General features: G+C 48.1%; 1 protein-coding gene across 2 annotated transcripts in view; it reads right to left on the reverse strand.

Annotated features, from left to right (window-relative positions):
* Positions 1-17,819, reverse strand: part of SLC24A3 (solute carrier family 24 member 3) — a 1,392,829-nt gene that overhangs the window by 587,951 nt on the left and 787,059 nt on the right. For both annotated transcript variants that reach the window (XM_069234727.1, XM_069234728.1), the window contains exon 5: positions 9,987-10,071. In XM_069234727.1, the coding sequence (XP_069090828.1) occupies positions 9,987-10,071 (85 nt within the window). The remainder of the gene's footprint in view (positions 1-9,986; positions 10,072-17,819) is intronic.

Below are 17,819 nucleotides of genomic sequence, written 5' to 3' on the forward strand. Positions count from 1 at the left end.
AGCTCTTGAATTGTGGCACGATCAAGTCTGTATGTGATGATAATGTGTCTGTCCTCCATTGTCGACAGGTCCACCAGGGGTCTGTACACCGGAGTAAGCCGCCATCTCATCATCTGCCTCAGCGGTTGTAGCCTATGGAGGAGAATGGTGAGCAGAAGGTCATATTTCCACATAGAATCCACAACTGTTGCTGAATTTAGGTCACACAAGCAGTATGTGAAGTCAAGAGTCAGTTGATGGGCCAATGTCTGCTGTGATGCAGTTAGGTGCCATGCCAAGTGCCCCCCTGAAATGGCGGCTGCCTGACCTGTGAGGAGGGACAAGTGGAATTGAGGTAAGTGCGCTGGCGTTGTTTATCATTGGGCCGTATGGGTTCCAGGAGCCAATGGCGATGTATGCCAGCAGTGACGGTACGCACCGCCACGGACGTCACCGCCAATTTTCTAACTATTCACTCACTTGCTACCTTACCGTCAACAGCAGAGGACCTACATTGCAAGTGCTGCTGTGACCTGAGTCTGGAAGCGACAATGGCTACAGTGTCTGGGGAAAGGGCCCCTGCCTTCACTGCAGAGGAGTTGGAGAAGTTAGTGGATGGGGTCCTCCCCCAGTACACGCTACTCTACGGTCCTCCAGACAAACAGGTGAGTACACTGTGAGCATGCTGTATGGGCAATGCTTGTTTGGAGTGGTGTGGATGGAAAATACGGGGGGGGACTGAGGCCTGCATGAGCGAACGGTGAGTGTATGTGCGTCACGGGCAATAGTGGGAACGTGGGTCAATGACTGTGACGGTCCAGACGGTTAAACTGGTGGATGGGGTCCTACCCCAGTACACGTTACTCTACGGTCCTCCAGACAAACAGGTGAGTACACTGAGAGCATGATGTGTGGGCAATGCATGTTAGGAGTGGTGTGGATGTAAGCCACATGTTGGGGGGTGCCGAGGCGTCCTGGCCTGAGTGCTGCATGAGAGGTGGTCATTGTATGTGCGTCAGGGCATGGGTGGGAACTGGGGGGCAATGAGTATGCCAGTCCGGAAGGGTGAGTAATTTCCTTTTTTCCTGTCTTTTCCCTCTATGTCAGCACCCACCAGAAAAAGGGTATTTGGCGTGCCATCGCCAAGGAGGTCCAGACCCTGGGGGTCTATCACAGGTGGAGCACCCACTGCCGCAAGATATGGGAGGACCTGTGCCACTGAACAAAGAAAATAGCGGAGGCTGGGGCTGGCCTCTCAACGTGGAAGGGGTGCCTGGTGCACCATGACCCCCCTGATGTTCTGCATCCTGGCGGTGGCCTATCCGGAGTTGGATGGGCGCTTGAGGGCATCACAGCACCCACAAGGGGGTGAGTACAGATTCTGAATCCTGACCTTGCGCACTTTAGGAGCTAGCTGGGTGGGGATGTGGGCTGTAGGTACCCGTAGGCCAGGGTGATCATGACAGGGTAGGTCCCTTGTGTGCAGGTTCTGAAGCACTCCAAGCCCAATGGTGTAAGTGGGCATATACTACTGGGCAGGGTCCTGTGTGTGTCAGGTGAGCAGATGCTGGCGTTAGGCATTGTACCCCAATGGCTTGTGACTACCTTAGTGACTGGTTGGCAATGGCCTAGTGCATAGGGCAGCTCCCTGTGTGTTGTGTACGCCAACGGTAGTGTTGTTGCTGGCATTGACCAAGTGTATCCTCTGTCTCTCCCGCCCCTTTTTGTTTTGTCACCCTGTCCTTGTGTGCATTAGCATCATCTGGCGGAGGAGCAGAGTCACCGGCGATGGAGGGAGCTGCATCCCACATGGCCCATGAGGGCGAATCCACCGAGGGTGAAGGCACCAGTGGGACGGAGGGCGAGGGGAGCACCACGACGGGGACAGAAGAGGAGACCAGTGACAGTGATTCCTCCTCCGATTGAAGCTCCCTGGTGGTGCTGGACACCTCTGTGCCCACCCCAACAACAGGTACAGCCACCACCCCCCCCTACCAGCACCGCCCTCCCAGCAGCCCCTCAGCGTGTTTCCCATGCCCGCTCACCCAGGAGGGTGGGCATCTCCTTCGCCTCAGGCACCTCAGGCCCTGCCCCAGTCATCCCTGCTGCCCTCAGTGAGGAGGCTATTGACCTCCTGAGATCCCTCAATGTTGGGCAGTCATCCCTTTTGAATGCCATCCAGGGTGTCAAGAGGCATTTGCAACAAACACATGCATACCTGGAGGGCATTCACTCTGGCGTGGCAGCCAAACAGAGAGCATTTAAGGCTCTGGCCTCAGCACTGATGGCATCCATTGACCCTTTGTCTAGTCTCCCCCTCCAACTTCCTCTACCCAGTCTCAATCCCCTCAACCCCAGCCTATCCTAAGCACACCTTCAGACCAACAATCACCCAAATCAACAAACGGAAGTGGCTCAGGCAAACACAAGCACCACACTTCATCACACAGGCACTCACACAAGCACCATCCCCATGCAGACACACCTACATCCATTGCCTCCACTGTGTCCCCCTCCTCCTCGTCGCCCACCCCCTCCCAGTATCATCTCCACTCACATCTGCATGCACTACATCCTAATCCACTACGTCCATCACCAGCACGCCCATCACAACACACCCCTCATGAGCAGTCACCCCCTCACAACCATGCACACGTCCCCTGTGTCCTCTCCCAGTGTGTCTGTGACCCCTCCTCCCAAAGTACACAAACGCAAGCACCCACCCACCCAACAGCCATCCACCTCACAACAGCATCCAGCCCATGCACTTTCACCCAAACTCAGCAGAAAGACACCTCCTACAACCACTCCCACTTCCTCCACTCCCAAACCCTCTCCATCTTCCCGTCCCAGTGTGTCTAAAAAACTTTTCCTTGCAAACTTTAACCTCTTTCCTACGCCTCCCCCCGTCCTTCCCCTCGGGCCAGGGTGTCAAGATCCCAGGCCAGCACCTCAGCCACCAAGTCGGTGTCCGCTGTGGTACCTGCAAGTCCCAGGGGAACCAAGGGGGCACCCATCAGGGCTGCCAGTGTGCCACCGACCCCTGCAAAATACCAACAACCAACACATTCCGCCACCTGCCAAGGTGAAGAAGGGGCCAGCATGCAGCACGGCCAAAAAGCACGACCCACCCAGCAAGGCCTCCTCCAAAACTGCATCTGCCAGTGCCAAGGTCCCAGCAGCATCTGCCAAGGTGGGGAAGGGCAAGAAAACCCAAGGCAAGGCACTTCAGGCCTCCGAGCCTCCAGGTGAGGGACTGGTTCCCACCATCAGTACTGACAGCACAGCAACCTGTACAGCGGACAGCACTGCCGCAGGCACCGCCACCTACACCGCCATCTTCCCCACCACCTGCACCACCACCTGCACCGCCGCTGCCACAACAACAGTCAGCAGCATCATCCCCAGTGGGCAGACGTCAGAGGCTGCAGGAGACGGCCTGGTGTCTCCATCCACTACTACCAGCACCTGCACCACGGCCAGCACCGGCAGCATCTCCGCCGCAGACACCGCCGCAAGCACCACCACCTGCACTGCCAACTGCACCGCCATCTGCACCGCCACATGCCCAGCCGGTGCCACTACATCTGTCATCAGCAGCATCCCCAGTGGGTAGCATCCGGGGATGCAGGAGGCGGCCTGGACCCTCCACCCACCACTTGAAGCACCAGCACTGGCACTACTAGCAGTTTGCAGCCTAAGTCGCCGAAGGATGGAGTCTGGCTTTGCCTCCATGGAGTGTCATGCTACCTGTTCCCTGCACATCTCGTGCCTCAGACACCCAGGTGAGGGAATGGGAACTGCCACACCCCAGGTGCAGCATCACTGGGCACAAGGCCCCCTCCAGAACCAGTGGAAATATGCATTCACCATCACTTTCCTTGGCAGGATGAAGCAGACTGGGCACAAGGCCCCCTCCAGAACCAGTGGAAATATGCATCCACTATCACTTTCCTTGGCAGGATGAAGCACACTGGGCACTAAGCCCCCTCCAGAACCAGTGGAACATGTCACCTACTTGAGAGACTTGAGAGACTGTGGCTCTGCACTCCCCAGGACCAAGAAGTGGGCAAACCACCCACTTGAGAGACTGTGGCCTTGCACTCCTCAGGACCAAGCAGTGGGCAAACCACCTACTTGAGAGACTGTGGCTTTGCACTCCCCAGGAGGACCAAGCAGTCGGCAAACCACCCACTTGAGAGACTGTGGCTTTGCACTCCCCAGGACCAAGCAGTGGGCAAACCACCCACTTGAGAGACTGTGGCTTTGCACTCTCCGGGACCAAGCAGTGGGCATGTTGCCCCCTCCAGGAGCAGTGGCGTAGTACCATCTTCCGGCTGAGTTGACCCCCTCTCCCCTTCCCCCTGAGGTGCCTGTGTGTTTTTGACCTGATGCCCCTGCAGTGTTCTCTCTGTTTTGAGGCAGGAGTCAAGTGTGGGCTTCGCCCATGTTTGTTTGCCCACTGGGCCACGGACATTTGCAAAGGACAGTGTACGGCCTTCTGTACATATTGTAAATATCTATATATACTGTTGTTTACAATCGTTAACTTTATCTGCATATTCCTAAATATCACTATTTACACTCAATTCCGTTTGTCCTTGCGTTCTTCCAGGGGGTTACAGGGTGTAAATGTAATGTTGATGCATTTTTTTGTGTGTATGGTGTTGTGGGTAGGGGTGGGGGTGTTGCCTGTTGCGTGTGTGTGTCACTCTCTTTTTCCTCCCCCACTCCCCTGTGTGCTAGGTGCAGTGCTCACCGTGGTCGTTGCCGCTGCCTTCTTTGATATTCCTGGTGTATTAGCAGATACAACAGCATCGGCAGGACCTGTAGTTCAGGCCCCGTGGCATCCTGGTTCTTTGTAGAGTGTCGAAAGGTGAGTGGTTCCCCTTCTGTGTACTGCTTAAGCTGTGCTTTTGATGGCGTTGGTACCGCCCCGGAAAAGCTGGCGGATTGGTGGGTTGTGATAGGGTGGGCAGTAAATTGTGTTCTGCCTGTCTGCTGGCGGTTACCGCTGCGGTGTTTGTTGCTACCGCCGTGGCAGTCTGAGTGTTAAAGTGGCTGTCTGTGTTGGCGGTTTCCACCATGGTTGTGATCCCATTTTTTTTACCACCGGCCTGTTGGCGGTATTACCGCCGCTTTAACGCCGGCCACCAGGGTTGTAATGAGGGCCTAAATGTCCTACCTTAACCATACGCTGCACTCTGCCCTTGGGGCTACCTAGGGCCTACCTTAGGGGTGTCTTACATGTAAGAAAAGGGAAGGTTTAGGCCTGGCAAGTGGGTACACTTGCCAGGTTAAATTTACAGTTAAAACTGCACACAGAGACACTGCAGTGGCAGGTCTGAGACATGATTACAGAGCTACATATGTGGGTGGCACAACCAGTGCTGCAGGCCCACTAGTAGCATTTGATTTACAGGCCCTGGCACCTCTAGTGCATCTTACTAGGGACTTACTAGCAAATAAAATATGCCACTCATGGATAAACCACTCAACCATACAATTTACACAGAGGAGAGCATTTGCACTTTAGCACTGGTGAGCAGTGGTAAAGTGCTCAGAGTTCAAAAGCCAACAGAAACAGGTCATAAAAAATAGGAGGCAGGAGGCAAAACGATTGGGGATGACCCTGCAAAAGGGCAAAATCCAACACTTTACATATAATGTGAAGAAGTGTAGACTGTTGCTGCACATGCTGTACCTGTTGAGGGAAGTGTGCACTCCTAGTGCCTGCATTGTATCAGTTCAGTATGAGAGAACATAGCACTGCTGCTCCTTATACTAGACACTGCATGGGTTGCATGTCAGAATATGGGTAGCAAAAATATCCTCTGTCAAAACAAATGTTGTTTACAAAAATATTGTACCATAGTGTAGTTTTTCTATTACAAACTCCAATAGGGTGATATTTTGGTAAATGATATTTAGGACACTAAGGACCATTTTACGAGAAAACGGTGCATCAGTAGTGATCCGCCACTTTTCTTGCACCCCCCTTGCATCCCCTAATGCCACCGTGGTAGCGCCGTATTTATAATACGGCGCACAATGGCGCATATTAGGGACAATAGTGTCATTTTTTTACGCTATTGTAAAGCTATACTGGATCAGATTAAAACAAAATGACGCTAATCCAGTATAGTGTTAAGAGGCCTATTGAAATCAACCTTAATCAGGCGTTAAAATGAGGTTAGAAATTGTGCAATGGAAACTTGGAGATTTCATTGCATCATAATTAGCGACCTTCTAACAAGGGACCGGCCCCTTTGCCTACATCATGCATATATAATGCACAATGTGAGGCAAAGGGTTTACAAGGTGGCGCAAACCTAGTTTGTGCCACTTTGTAAATATGGAGCTATGGTAGTGGCCCGTTAGTGTCACATTTGCAGCAAAAAATGTCCCGCAAATGTGGCTCTAAGGGGTGCAAGTGCCTTGTAAATCTGTCCCTAAAGGCTTCATTTAATAAATCAAAGCATGGCAGATATCCCGTTCACCATACTTAAGTGTCATGCACTTGTAACAGGGTGTTCGGGACTTCTACCACGTTAATGATGAAGTATCCTATCCGCTAAACTCTGAATAAGGTCCTATTTAGGTGACATTTAAGCTAGGATGTTCTTGTGCCATGATGCAGAGTGCTAATGAAGCTTGGTAAAAACAACGTGCTTACTATACAAAAAAACAAAATGATGTACAAGTTACTTACCTTCGGTAACGATATATCTGGTAGAGACATATTCCAGTTGCAGATTCCTTACCTTAGAATTTTCCCTCAGGCATCTGACTGGATCTTGAGATTTTTTCTTTGAGCAATACCCTTGCGCGTCAGTAGGTGGCATCGGTCGACTCAGTGGGCATCATTGGCGTCGTTGTCACAGTGATGACGTCCGGAGTAGTACATATACGCCGACTCAGCAAGGTGACGTCAGTTTATTTTCACAACTTTCCATTCCAAAGCGCAGAGCCGCAAAGAACACTGAGATTGGTGCGCCAAAGTTAAGGCCCTAAATGGGAAGCCCTGTCCCTAGAAATCAGTTTGCAAGCAGGGAGGATGGGTGGGTTGGTAAAGAATCTGCAAATAGAATATGTCTCTACCAGATATATCATTACCGAAGGTAAGTAACTTGTACATCTGATAGAGACTTCTAGTTGCAGATTCCTTACCTTAGAATAGATATCCAAGCAATGCCAACCTCGGAGATGGGCTGCAAACCAATATCATTCTAGAAAGTCCTGCAGGACCGAAAAAACCCAAATGGCTGTCCCGATGGACCTGACTGTCCAGGCGGTAATGTTTAGCAAACGTATGCAAGGATGCCCACATAACTGCCTAGTAGATATCCACGACGGGAACTCTGCGTGCTAATGCAGTGGAAGCAGCAGTTGCTCTGGCGGAATGAGCGCACAAACCCTCATCTTGATGCAAAGAATTATCATTGAGAGATGCTACGATTTTGCACTGCATTCCCTTTCTTCGCACCCACATATCCAACAAAGAGTTGATCATCTACCTGGAAATCTTTAGTATGATTGAGAAAGAACGCCAACACTCTTTTTAGGTCCAGACTGTGAAGCCTCTCCTCTTCATGAGAAGGATGTGGAGGTGCATAAAAAGTAAGCAAGGTGATATACTAGCCTACATGAAAAGCTGTAACAACCTTGGGAAGGAAGGAAGCCTTAGTGCGCAACACCACTTTGTCAGGGTGCACAGACAAGTATGGGGGCTTTGAAGAAAGAGCCTGAAGCTCACTCACTCTGCGAGCAGAAGTGATTGCAACAATAAAAACAGTCTCGAAAGTAAGGAGCCTTAATGGACAATTGTGCATCGGCCAGTGCTTTAAATGGGCCGGTACTGTCCGGTACGGAGTACCGGCACTTTTTTATTTTGAGAGGGGGAGTACCGGCACTTCTCAAGAAAACCGCAATACTTTTAATTGGAGAGTACCGGCACTTCTCGGAAACAAGCAGGTACTCTGGCACAGAGTACCTGCACTTTATTTTTTCCATTTCAAGCACTGGCATCGGCTCAAAGGGAGTACACATTAAGAAAGTAAGTACAGGATTGAGATACCACTGAGGCATGATAAATGGAGTGGAATCGATTGACAATAGGAGACTTAAAGAGTGAAGGCTGAAGAGGTAACCTAAGAAAGGCCAAAATAGCTGATAAATAACCTTTAAGGGTGCCCAAAGCAGAGTCCTGCTGGGCTAAAGAAAGAATGAACAAAAGAAACCTCCGAAAGAGGAGCAGAGAGGGGGTAAACAGATTTGTTGGTACACCATGCCACAAATTTATGCTAACGACAGGCGTTTACCGTTTTGGTGGATGGTAGCATTAGACTTGCAGGAAGCTAATTTCCACATTCACAACCTGCCTGCCCACAGACGTTACCTACGATTCGTGGTAGGTCAAGAGCACTTTCAATTTACTGTGTTCCCCTTCGACCTTACCAGCTCCCCTTGGGTGTTCATGAAAGCGATGGCGGTGGTTGCAGCTCATCTGCACAGGTTTGGGGTTTCAGTCTTCCCCTACCTCGACGACTAACTGTTCAAGGCAGACTCGCCCCAGAAAGTTGTCAAAATGATTGTCTTTTGCAATGTTTGCCCTTTTTGTTGTAGGTCTGATTTTACCTCACTTTACATCTACTAGTGTTTTAGAGAATATTAATTCTACATGTTTGAAAGAGAATTATGACTGAATAAATTAACAATGGTACAATGTGAATACAATAAATATATTTCATTACGCATTCAGCGCTCATAAACTAGGGAAACAATTCATGAAAATAAATGTTGGATCACTCTCATGAGAAAAGGAAAATGAATGCATAGGAATTTTCATCACCTGTGATCTGTCGAACCATCCACAAACTATTTTTTGTTAATATAATATCTTTTACTTTTGTCCAAAACACATCGAGTAAGGGATTCACTGCACCTGTGTCCATAATGACCAAAGCTAAACACATAAGTTTAGTACAATTCTTGACCTATTTATTATGCGTCTGTATTTCACGATCTAATAACAAACCACGGAAGCACACCGTTTTCCTGCCCATTCAAGTGCAATATTTATACAAAATCCCCTTGTGAATATGTATAGAATTGTAGCAACTACGAATCAAAATTGAAAAGCTGCTTGAACAGCAGCCAGTAACAAACGCCAAGAGTTCCACAGGACACAGTTTGACCACATTCACCTTTAGCTCTGTGCTTAAGTAGATGAATGTCTGTTGGTATAATGTTTTTTTGTGGTTTATTATATGTTTCCGAAATATTTTTTGGAACATTATTGGTTCCAGGAACAGGCACAGATTATAGAGATTAAACAAACACGTTATCTGGTAATGTATTTGAAAAACGCGACAGATGAAAGAGCTGGTATTTCAATTTAGAGGAAAATCCATGTGCAGACCTCTCTCTACAAAGGTCCTCCTGCCCAAAACCTATGCCCTTCTGTTTATTCAACATAACCAATTTCAAAAAAGTTGATAAAATATTGGGTAGTCACCAAACAGATAACAGACGGAGTATGTTGTTAATGCTATGTACTCTACAAGTAATATGAATATGTCCATTGTCTGTTTGTTAGGAATAAATTAACGTATGGAGCACAGCACGTTTGACTTGCTCTTTCTTTTATGCTGCATTTCTCTTTGAAATTTGATCAAATAATTTTGAAAACAAAATCCAAGCCGAACGCTTTGGACAGATACGTTTTAAACTTCTCATTTGGCATAAGACCATACATTGTAAGTGAGTAGGATGATTATGTTACGAGTATTTATGTAGCACACTTCTATCTGTCCTGTGACGCATTCAGAATATGTACGTCAGAAGAGCACAGGTGATTACACCATTCCATCAAACAATTCTGCTCTTAATTACTCTGACATAAATACAAGGAAACATACAGCACTTAATAAAATCTCCAACTAAATTATTAGACATCAATCATTGCAATATGAACTGATTCTGCTTTTAAAAAAATGGTATATTACCTATTACAGACGTAAACAATTCTGGAGCAGAACTTCCAGCTGCCATGAAGGTTGCCCCAGCAACATCCTCACTCAGATGCAAGCGCTGTAAAGACAAAAAAAGAAGCAGATGTGCATAAGTTACAATTCAGTGGGAAACACTGGGACCCAGATTTAGTAGACTTGTGTCAGGGTTGTATCACTTTCATGGTGCAACCCCGAAGCAAAATCTAGCTGGTGATTTACGAAGGCACGTAAAGCTTGATTTGTGTGGCTTCGAAAAAATAAGAAACGCTAGCCAGCACAAAGCGCTGTTTGTGTTACCTTGTGTCAGCTAGGTGTTACATGGGTGGAGCATGGGCATTCCTGTTCATTCACTTATGTATTTTGATGCAAACCTATATTTACAAAGACTTGTAAATATGGGTTTGTGCCAAATTGGTGCACCTACCCTAAATAGGTATATCAAGCAGAAATGTCTTTATTTCCCTCCATTACTTCATATTTGCATGTGTACTGCATTCTGCAGCACACATACAAAGAGAAATAAGTATCAAGAGATAGGTTTTGTGTAGGAATGTACTCCTAAATGATCCTGATCTTAACACAGTCAAGCTTGCGCCATGGCAGGGATGAACACCAGCCCAATGAACGCTGGTGCAAGGAGACAGCTGAACTGCACTATATCTTTGTCTTTGTAAATATGGGGCAATCCTGCGCTCTCCTTTTCATGCATGCAGTAAAGCAACTTCCCTTGTTGCACTGTATTGTGTGAAATCTTAGTAAATCCAGCCCCAGGTTTATTGCCCGAGGGCACATTAAAAACAATTTTGCAAACTGCAAAAAACACATACTGAAATTCTTTACCATATCAATACCCCTCAGGTCCTCATGAAAGATAGTTTTGCTACAGACCCAATGATGTTGGGTGTTGGACTTTTTTGCTTATGCAGGGTCATCCCCAATCTTTTTGCCTCCTGCCTCCCATTTTCTCTGACCTGTTGCTGTTGGCTTTTGAACTCTGAGCACTTTACCACTGCTAACCAGTGCTGAAGTGCATATGCTCTGTGTATAAATTGTATGGTTGATTGGTTTATCCATGATTGGGATATTTGATTTACTAGTAAGTCCCTAGTAAGGTGCACTAGAGGTGCCAGGGCCTGTAAATCAAATGCTACTAGTGGGCCTGCAGCACTGGTTGTGCCACCCACCTAAGTAGCTCTCATGCCTTAGACCTGCCACTGCAGTGTCTGTGTGTGCAGTTTTAACTGTAAATTCGACTTGGCAAGTATACCCACTTACCAAGCCTAAACCTTCCCTTTTCTTACATGTAAGGCACCCCTAAGGTAGGCCCTAGGTAGCCCCAAGGGCAGGGTGCAGTGTATGGTTAAGGTAGGGCATATAGTAATGTGTTTTATATGTCCTGACAGTGAAATATTGCTAAATTCGTTTTTCACTGTTGCAAGGCCTGTCCCTCTCAAAGGTTAACATGGGGGCTACCTTTAAATCTGATTCCTTTTGGGAGTGGATGGACATGTGGAGTTTGAGGTCTCTGAGCTCACAATTTAAAAATACATATTTTAGTAAAGTTGATTTTAAGATTGTGCGTTTAAAAATGCCACTTTTAGAAAGTGAGCATTTTCTTGCTTATACCATTTCTGTGACTCTGCCTGTTTGTGGATTCCCTGTCTGGGTCAGTTTGACAGTTGGGCTGGTTGCACCTCACACTAGACAGTGACACAAAAGGAGCTGGGGTGCAGTATGCATTTCCTGATGAGCCATCTGTGCTAGGAGGGAGAGGAGGAGTGGTCACTTACACCTCAAAGGGCTGTGCCTGTCCTCACACAATGCAGTCTCCAAACCCCTGGTGAGTGTCAGGGGCCTGGCCTGGGCAGGGCAGGATTTCACATTCAAAAGAGGCTTTACTTTGAAGTAGGCTTACTTCAAAGGAGAAATTGGGTATAAGAAGGGCACCCAAACCCACAGACTTTAGATCACTTCTAGACATCAAGAGGAACCTCTGCCTGGAGAAGAGCTGAAGAGCTGAGGAGAAGTGCTGCCCTTTCTGTGACTGTGCTTTGTGGAGCTATCCTGCAGTTGCTGCTTCTGCCAGAGTAAGAGGGTAAAGACTGGACTTTGTGTGCCTTCCATCCTGTGAAGAAATCTCCAAGGGTTTGACTTAGAGCTTGCCTCCTGTTGTTTGAAGTCTCAGGGACAGCAAAGACTTCTCTCTGCCAGCACCTAGGAGTCTCTGGAGAGACTCCTGCTCTGACAAGTGGTGCCCTATCCAGTTCCTGGGCCCTTGGAAGGAAAGCTGGTGGAAATCCAAGGAAATCGACTTCGGACGACTTTGGACCGACACCGCTGAATCCGGTGAAGCCGCCTGAAACCGACTCCGTGATCTTCGCTGGAACGCGACGACCTTCCCAGGCCCAAAGCCACTGCAGCCCCGCTAAAGTCCACGACTCCGTGGAAGTCACCGCACCACGTCGTGACCGACGCCACTCGAAGTGCGCGGATTCAACATTTCGCACAGACGCCGCAATCCCCGACTTCACGCATCGACTTGTTTTCACTCTTCACCAAAGGTACTGTACTTGGGGGTCTATGCGACTCTGTGTCCGGCACCACTGTTGTCGGCTTGTTGGGAACAACTCCGTCACGACACCGTGTTAACTCCTCATCGAAGCATTTTGTGTTTCTAAGCGCTATTTTTGAGTTTAATCTTTACAAATTCATAACTTGACTTGTGTATGTCAGATTTTTGTCGTTTTGGTCTTGTTTTGTTTAGATAAATATTTCCTATTGTTCTGAACTGGTGTTGTGTCATTTTGTAGTGTTTTCATTAAGTTACTGTGGCGGTGATTCTAACCGCGGCGGGCGGCGGGCGCCGCCCGCCATGCGGTTACCGCCAAATGACCGCACCACGGTCACAAGACCGCGGCGACCATTCTGGCTTTCCCGCTGTGCTGGCGGGCGACCGCCAAAAGGCCGCCCGCCAGCACAGCGGGAAAGACCCAGCAACAATGAAGCCGGCTCGAATGGAGCCGGCGGAGTTGCTGGAGTGCGACGGGTGCAGTAGCACCCGTCGCGAATTTCAGTGTCTGCAAAGCAGACACTGAAATTCCTTTTGGGGCCCACTTACGGGGGCCCCTGCAGTGCCCATGCCATTGGCATGGGCACTGCAGGGGCCCCCAGGGGCCCCGCGGCACCCCCTACCGCCATCCTGTTCCTGGCGGGAGACCCGCCAGGAACAGGATGGCGGTAGGGGGTGTCAGAATCCCCATGGCGGCGGAGCGTGCTCCGCCGCCATGGGGGATTCTGCAGGGCAGCGGGAAACCGGCGGGAGACCGTCGGTTTCCCGCTACTGACCGCGGCAGAACCGCCGCGGTCAGAATGCCCAGCGGTGCACCGGCAGCCTGTTGGCGGTGCTACCGCGGTCATTCGCCCTGGCGGTTTTTACCGCCAGGGTTAGAATGACCCCCTGTGTGTGTTGGTACAAATACTTTACACCTAGCACTCTGAAGTTAAGCCTACTGCTCTGCCAAGCTACCAAGGGGGTAAGCAGGGGTTAGCTGAAGGTGATTCTCTTTTACCCTGACTAGAGTGAGGGTCCTTGCTTGAACTGCGGGTAACCTGACTGTCAACCAAAGACCCCATTTCTAACATTGGGCATGGCAGTGCCTTAGCTCCAACTCTTTGCAATCCACATATAAATAAACTAGGCCTGACTTTGGACCAAATAGCGCAGTTGCACCTTAGCAAAACATCTGGAGGCCATACTCAAATTTATTAGGCATTTTAAAGATTATCTTAAAAAATGAATTGGCCATTAATATTTTACTAAATAAAAAAATATATATTCTTTCACAATAGTAGACTGCATACTATTTCAGCCTTAAACTATGTGGAGGCATGTTTCTTCCTTCAAATTCAGATGTGATCCTCTGTTAGGAAAGGATGCAATCACCAAGAACTGTGTCATAGATTGAAACTAAAATTAACTGGAAAATCATAGGTTACTTGAACTCTTCACCCTGATGTGCACAGTGCGGAATCTTGGTCAGCTCTGTTTATGTAGGATTATATCGCTATCACTGTTGATTTCAACAGAAAATTGAATTCCAAGTCAGTGCTACAACCAAGTATGCATGCTCCTTGCATGTACTTCTGGCAGAGCTGGGTGTGATAAGCCTAGTGAAGGTTAGGGCACAAACACATCTCTTATTTTGATCCTATACTGGCCAGACTCTAAGACTCATCATAGAAGCATTCCATCTCCCCATGATAATACATCAGCTATTTGTGCTTTATGAACCTTTGATTGCTTACCTCTCTTGTGGTCTCAGTCCAGCTCTCGCATCCTCGGTTACCAGTGTGCTGTGTTAAATGCATTACTTTCTGCCTCTCAATGGACCGCTAGTAACATGAAGCAGACCTGCCACTGTGATAGGTCAATAGCCTATCGATTAGAGGTGTCAAATATTGATAAGTAGCACACTTTTAAATACAGTGTATCATTGCAGAGCCAAACTACAATAGTCACTATGGTGTTAACTTATTGGACTGGGGAGCAAGACAATTTTCCTCATGGAGTCAAATGTCTAATGTGGCCCTACATCAGCTAAACTGAAAAGTGACAGTCGCCTTTAAGTAAAACTGCTGATTTGGACTTTGTTGGTATAAAATGCCTGGTAGAGACTTCAAATCTCACGTATGGGCTGTTAATTGAATTTGGGTCAAAATGGACTAGAGGCAAACAGGTTTCAACTCTCTATTAATGTTAAGGAGATGTGAGCCTCTGAGCTGGTGAATAAAAGCGATTAGTCTAACTAAATAGATCTAATTAAAAATAACTACAGTAATATTTGGGCCATTATAATCTCAAAGGCTTTCTACAGAAAGGCAAGTCCGTAGAGCAAGGTGCTTCTCTCTCTGAGCAGAAAGGTGTGGATTGTTTTCTGTTACTTTCCTCTATCGGCTCTGGGATTTCAGAGACACCCTTGCTTTCTTCCCTGTGGGAACCCTACACTCTGTGATGACATAAGATGCTGTTACTCCTTTACTATGGAGAGGGCCACATGTAGTAAACAATGTCTGTTCTTACGGAACAGGAATAACTTTTTGTTACCAGGACTGCCTTCCACCATCTTGGTTTTAGACTCTATATTTCCTACGCTAGAGGACGCTCTTGCAAAGCAGGACATGCAGTGTATAGTTGCATAATGAAGGATGAAGGGATAGGCAGGTAGGAATGCATTAAGGGCACCTCCCATCATTGTTAACAAGTATACTTTAAGAACCCATGCAGCACAGGTGGGCCATACACCAAGCAATGTAAGAACAGCTGGACTTCAGTGCTGATTCTGAAGAAAGCATCCTTCTTTGTCTGCTACATTCGCTCTCTGGGGGCATCTCTGTCTTCCCCTGCTTTTGTAGTGACTATATTTTTTGCACTAGTCCCTCTGAACAGTTGACGATAGCTCAAGACAGTATGTGGCATGCTGATACTACCATCTGCTAAGTGTTTGTTGGTTGAATCGTGAGAAGTAGGAGCACATTCATTTTAAGCAACATATATTTCCTGCTGGTGAAACGAATTTAAATGTTGTAGCTCCAGCAGCATCCTGTCAAACCTGTGTGCCAGAGCCTGTCAAGGCCAATTCCGAATCAGTAAACAAGAAAAAACGCAAAGGCAAAAAAGTGGCACAAAATATATACTGAATGAAATGAAATGAAATGAAAGGGGATTTATAAAGCGCGACTGCTGCCCTAAGGCGTCCAAGCGCTAAGTAGAAAAGACCGGTTCACTGAGGGAGTCAATGGGGAATTAGCTCCTGAACAGGAAAGTTTTTAATTCCTTGCGGAAGGAAGGGAGGATAGGATTGGATCTAAGGGATAGGGGAAGTGAATTCCATAATTTGGCGGCGTTGAGGGTGAATGCCCTGCCTCCTGCTCTTGACCTCTTAATTCTAGGTACGGTGGCTAGAAATGCGTTGGATGAGCGCAGCATTTTCCCGGGGAGATAGGGAGTGAGAAGAGAATGATTGATCTCTGGGTTTGCTCTGTGAAATGCTTGATGGGATATGCATAGGGCTTTGTATTTTATTCTATCCCTCACCGGGAGCCAATGGAGTGATCGAATTCCCGTTTTGGCAGATTCTCTTCTCGGTATCTTAAGTAGCGTACGTGCAGCACAGTTTTGGATTCGCTGCAGTTTTTGCAGCACGAATTCAGGGGATCCCAGATAGAGAGCATTGTTGAAGTCTATCCGGGACTGGATGAGGCCCTGAATAACCACCTGTTGGGCTTCGAAAGGTAGGAGAGGCAAAATTTTCTTCAGCATCCGGATGATGCCGAAACAAGTTGCTGAAGTTTTAGTGGCCTGGGTGTTCAGAGTGAGTGAGTTGTCAAGCCACATTCCCAGGCTTTTAATATTCTCCTTCGGAGTAGGTGGTGGGCCTAAACTAGGGGGCCATAGCCGGTCGAAGTCAGTGAGGGTGGAGGGGCCGAGGAGCATGACCTCGGTTTTATCCCCGTTTAATTTGAATGAGGATGCTGTCATCCATTTCCTCACCTCTTCCATGCAGGCCGCCAGATTGTCCCGAGGGGACCCGCTGTTCTTCTGTGCCAGGGAGACCGCCAGCTGGGTGTCGTCCGCATAAGAAATGATTTTAATACCATATTGGCGGACAACCCCAGCCAGCGGTCTCATGTACACATTGAACAGCGTGGGGCTTAGGGAGGAACCCTGGGGCACCCCACAATCCAGGGATCTACTGGTGGAGCAGGAGTCGCCATCGAAGACCTGAAAAGTCCTTCCGCTCAAAAAGGAGCTCAGCCAGTCAAGGGTGGCCCGGCGAGTCCCAGATGAGATAGCCGGCAAAGAAGAGTTTTGTGGCAGACAGTGTCGAACGCGGCGCTTAAGTCCAGGAGGACCACTGCCACTGATCCCCCCTGATCCAGGATCCTCCTGGATTCCTCCGTCACGGCTAGGAGGGCTGTTTCTGTGCCGTGTTTGGGACGGAATCCGGTCTGGGTGGAATCCAGAAGCTGGTTCTCTTCAAGGAATTTAGTGAGGTGAATGTTAATATGTTTCTCAAACATTTTGGCTATCCAGGGTAGCAGGGAGATGGGACGATAGTTATTTGGGTCATTCGGGTTGAGGGTAGGTTTTTTGAGTAGTGCTCTCACCATCGCCTGTTTCCAGGTTGGGGGCACTACGCCCTTTAATATAGAGCCGTTGAGGAATTCCAAGCAAGTGGGGAAAATGACTTGGCTAACCATGTTCATCATACGGGGGGTATAGGGACACGGGGGGAGCCAGACTTTATTTGTGAGGCCAGGGATTGAAGTGAGTCTGAGTCCATTAGTGGGAATTTGTTTAGCATTGCTTGCGCGGGGGATTCATTCAGCGTAGGAGAACAAGGTTCAGTGGCTATGGGTTCAGGTACAGGGGTTGAGAATGACGAATAGATTTTATTTATTTTTTGGTAAAAAAATTCAGCTAACTCGTTGCATCTACCTGTGGGGTTTTCAGCTGGAGCGGCCGGAGCGGAGATCTTGGAAAGGCTCTTAACTATTTGATAGATTTCTTTTGGTTTGGACTTGGCGGACATAATCTTCTCTCTAAAGTAGATGGATTGGGCTATATTGATTTCCAGTTTATAGGTCCTAATGGCTTCTCTATACCTGATTTTTTCGACGGGGTCGTATCCCATGCGCCATTTTCTTTCAGATTGTCTACACTGCTGTTTTTTCTGCCTAAGCTTGTCTGAATACCACAGAGCGGTTGCTCGTGCTCTTTTTAGAATGGTTCTCCTCATGGGGAGAATGGAATCGATGGAGTCCTCG

Source organism: Pleurodeles waltl, chromosome 5, assembly GCF_031143425.1.
Source record: "Pleurodeles waltl isolate 20211129_DDA chromosome 5, aPleWal1.hap1.20221129, whole genome shotgun sequence".
Classification (NCBI taxonomy): domain Eukaryota; kingdom Metazoa; phylum Chordata; class Amphibia; order Caudata; family Salamandridae; genus Pleurodeles; species Pleurodeles waltl.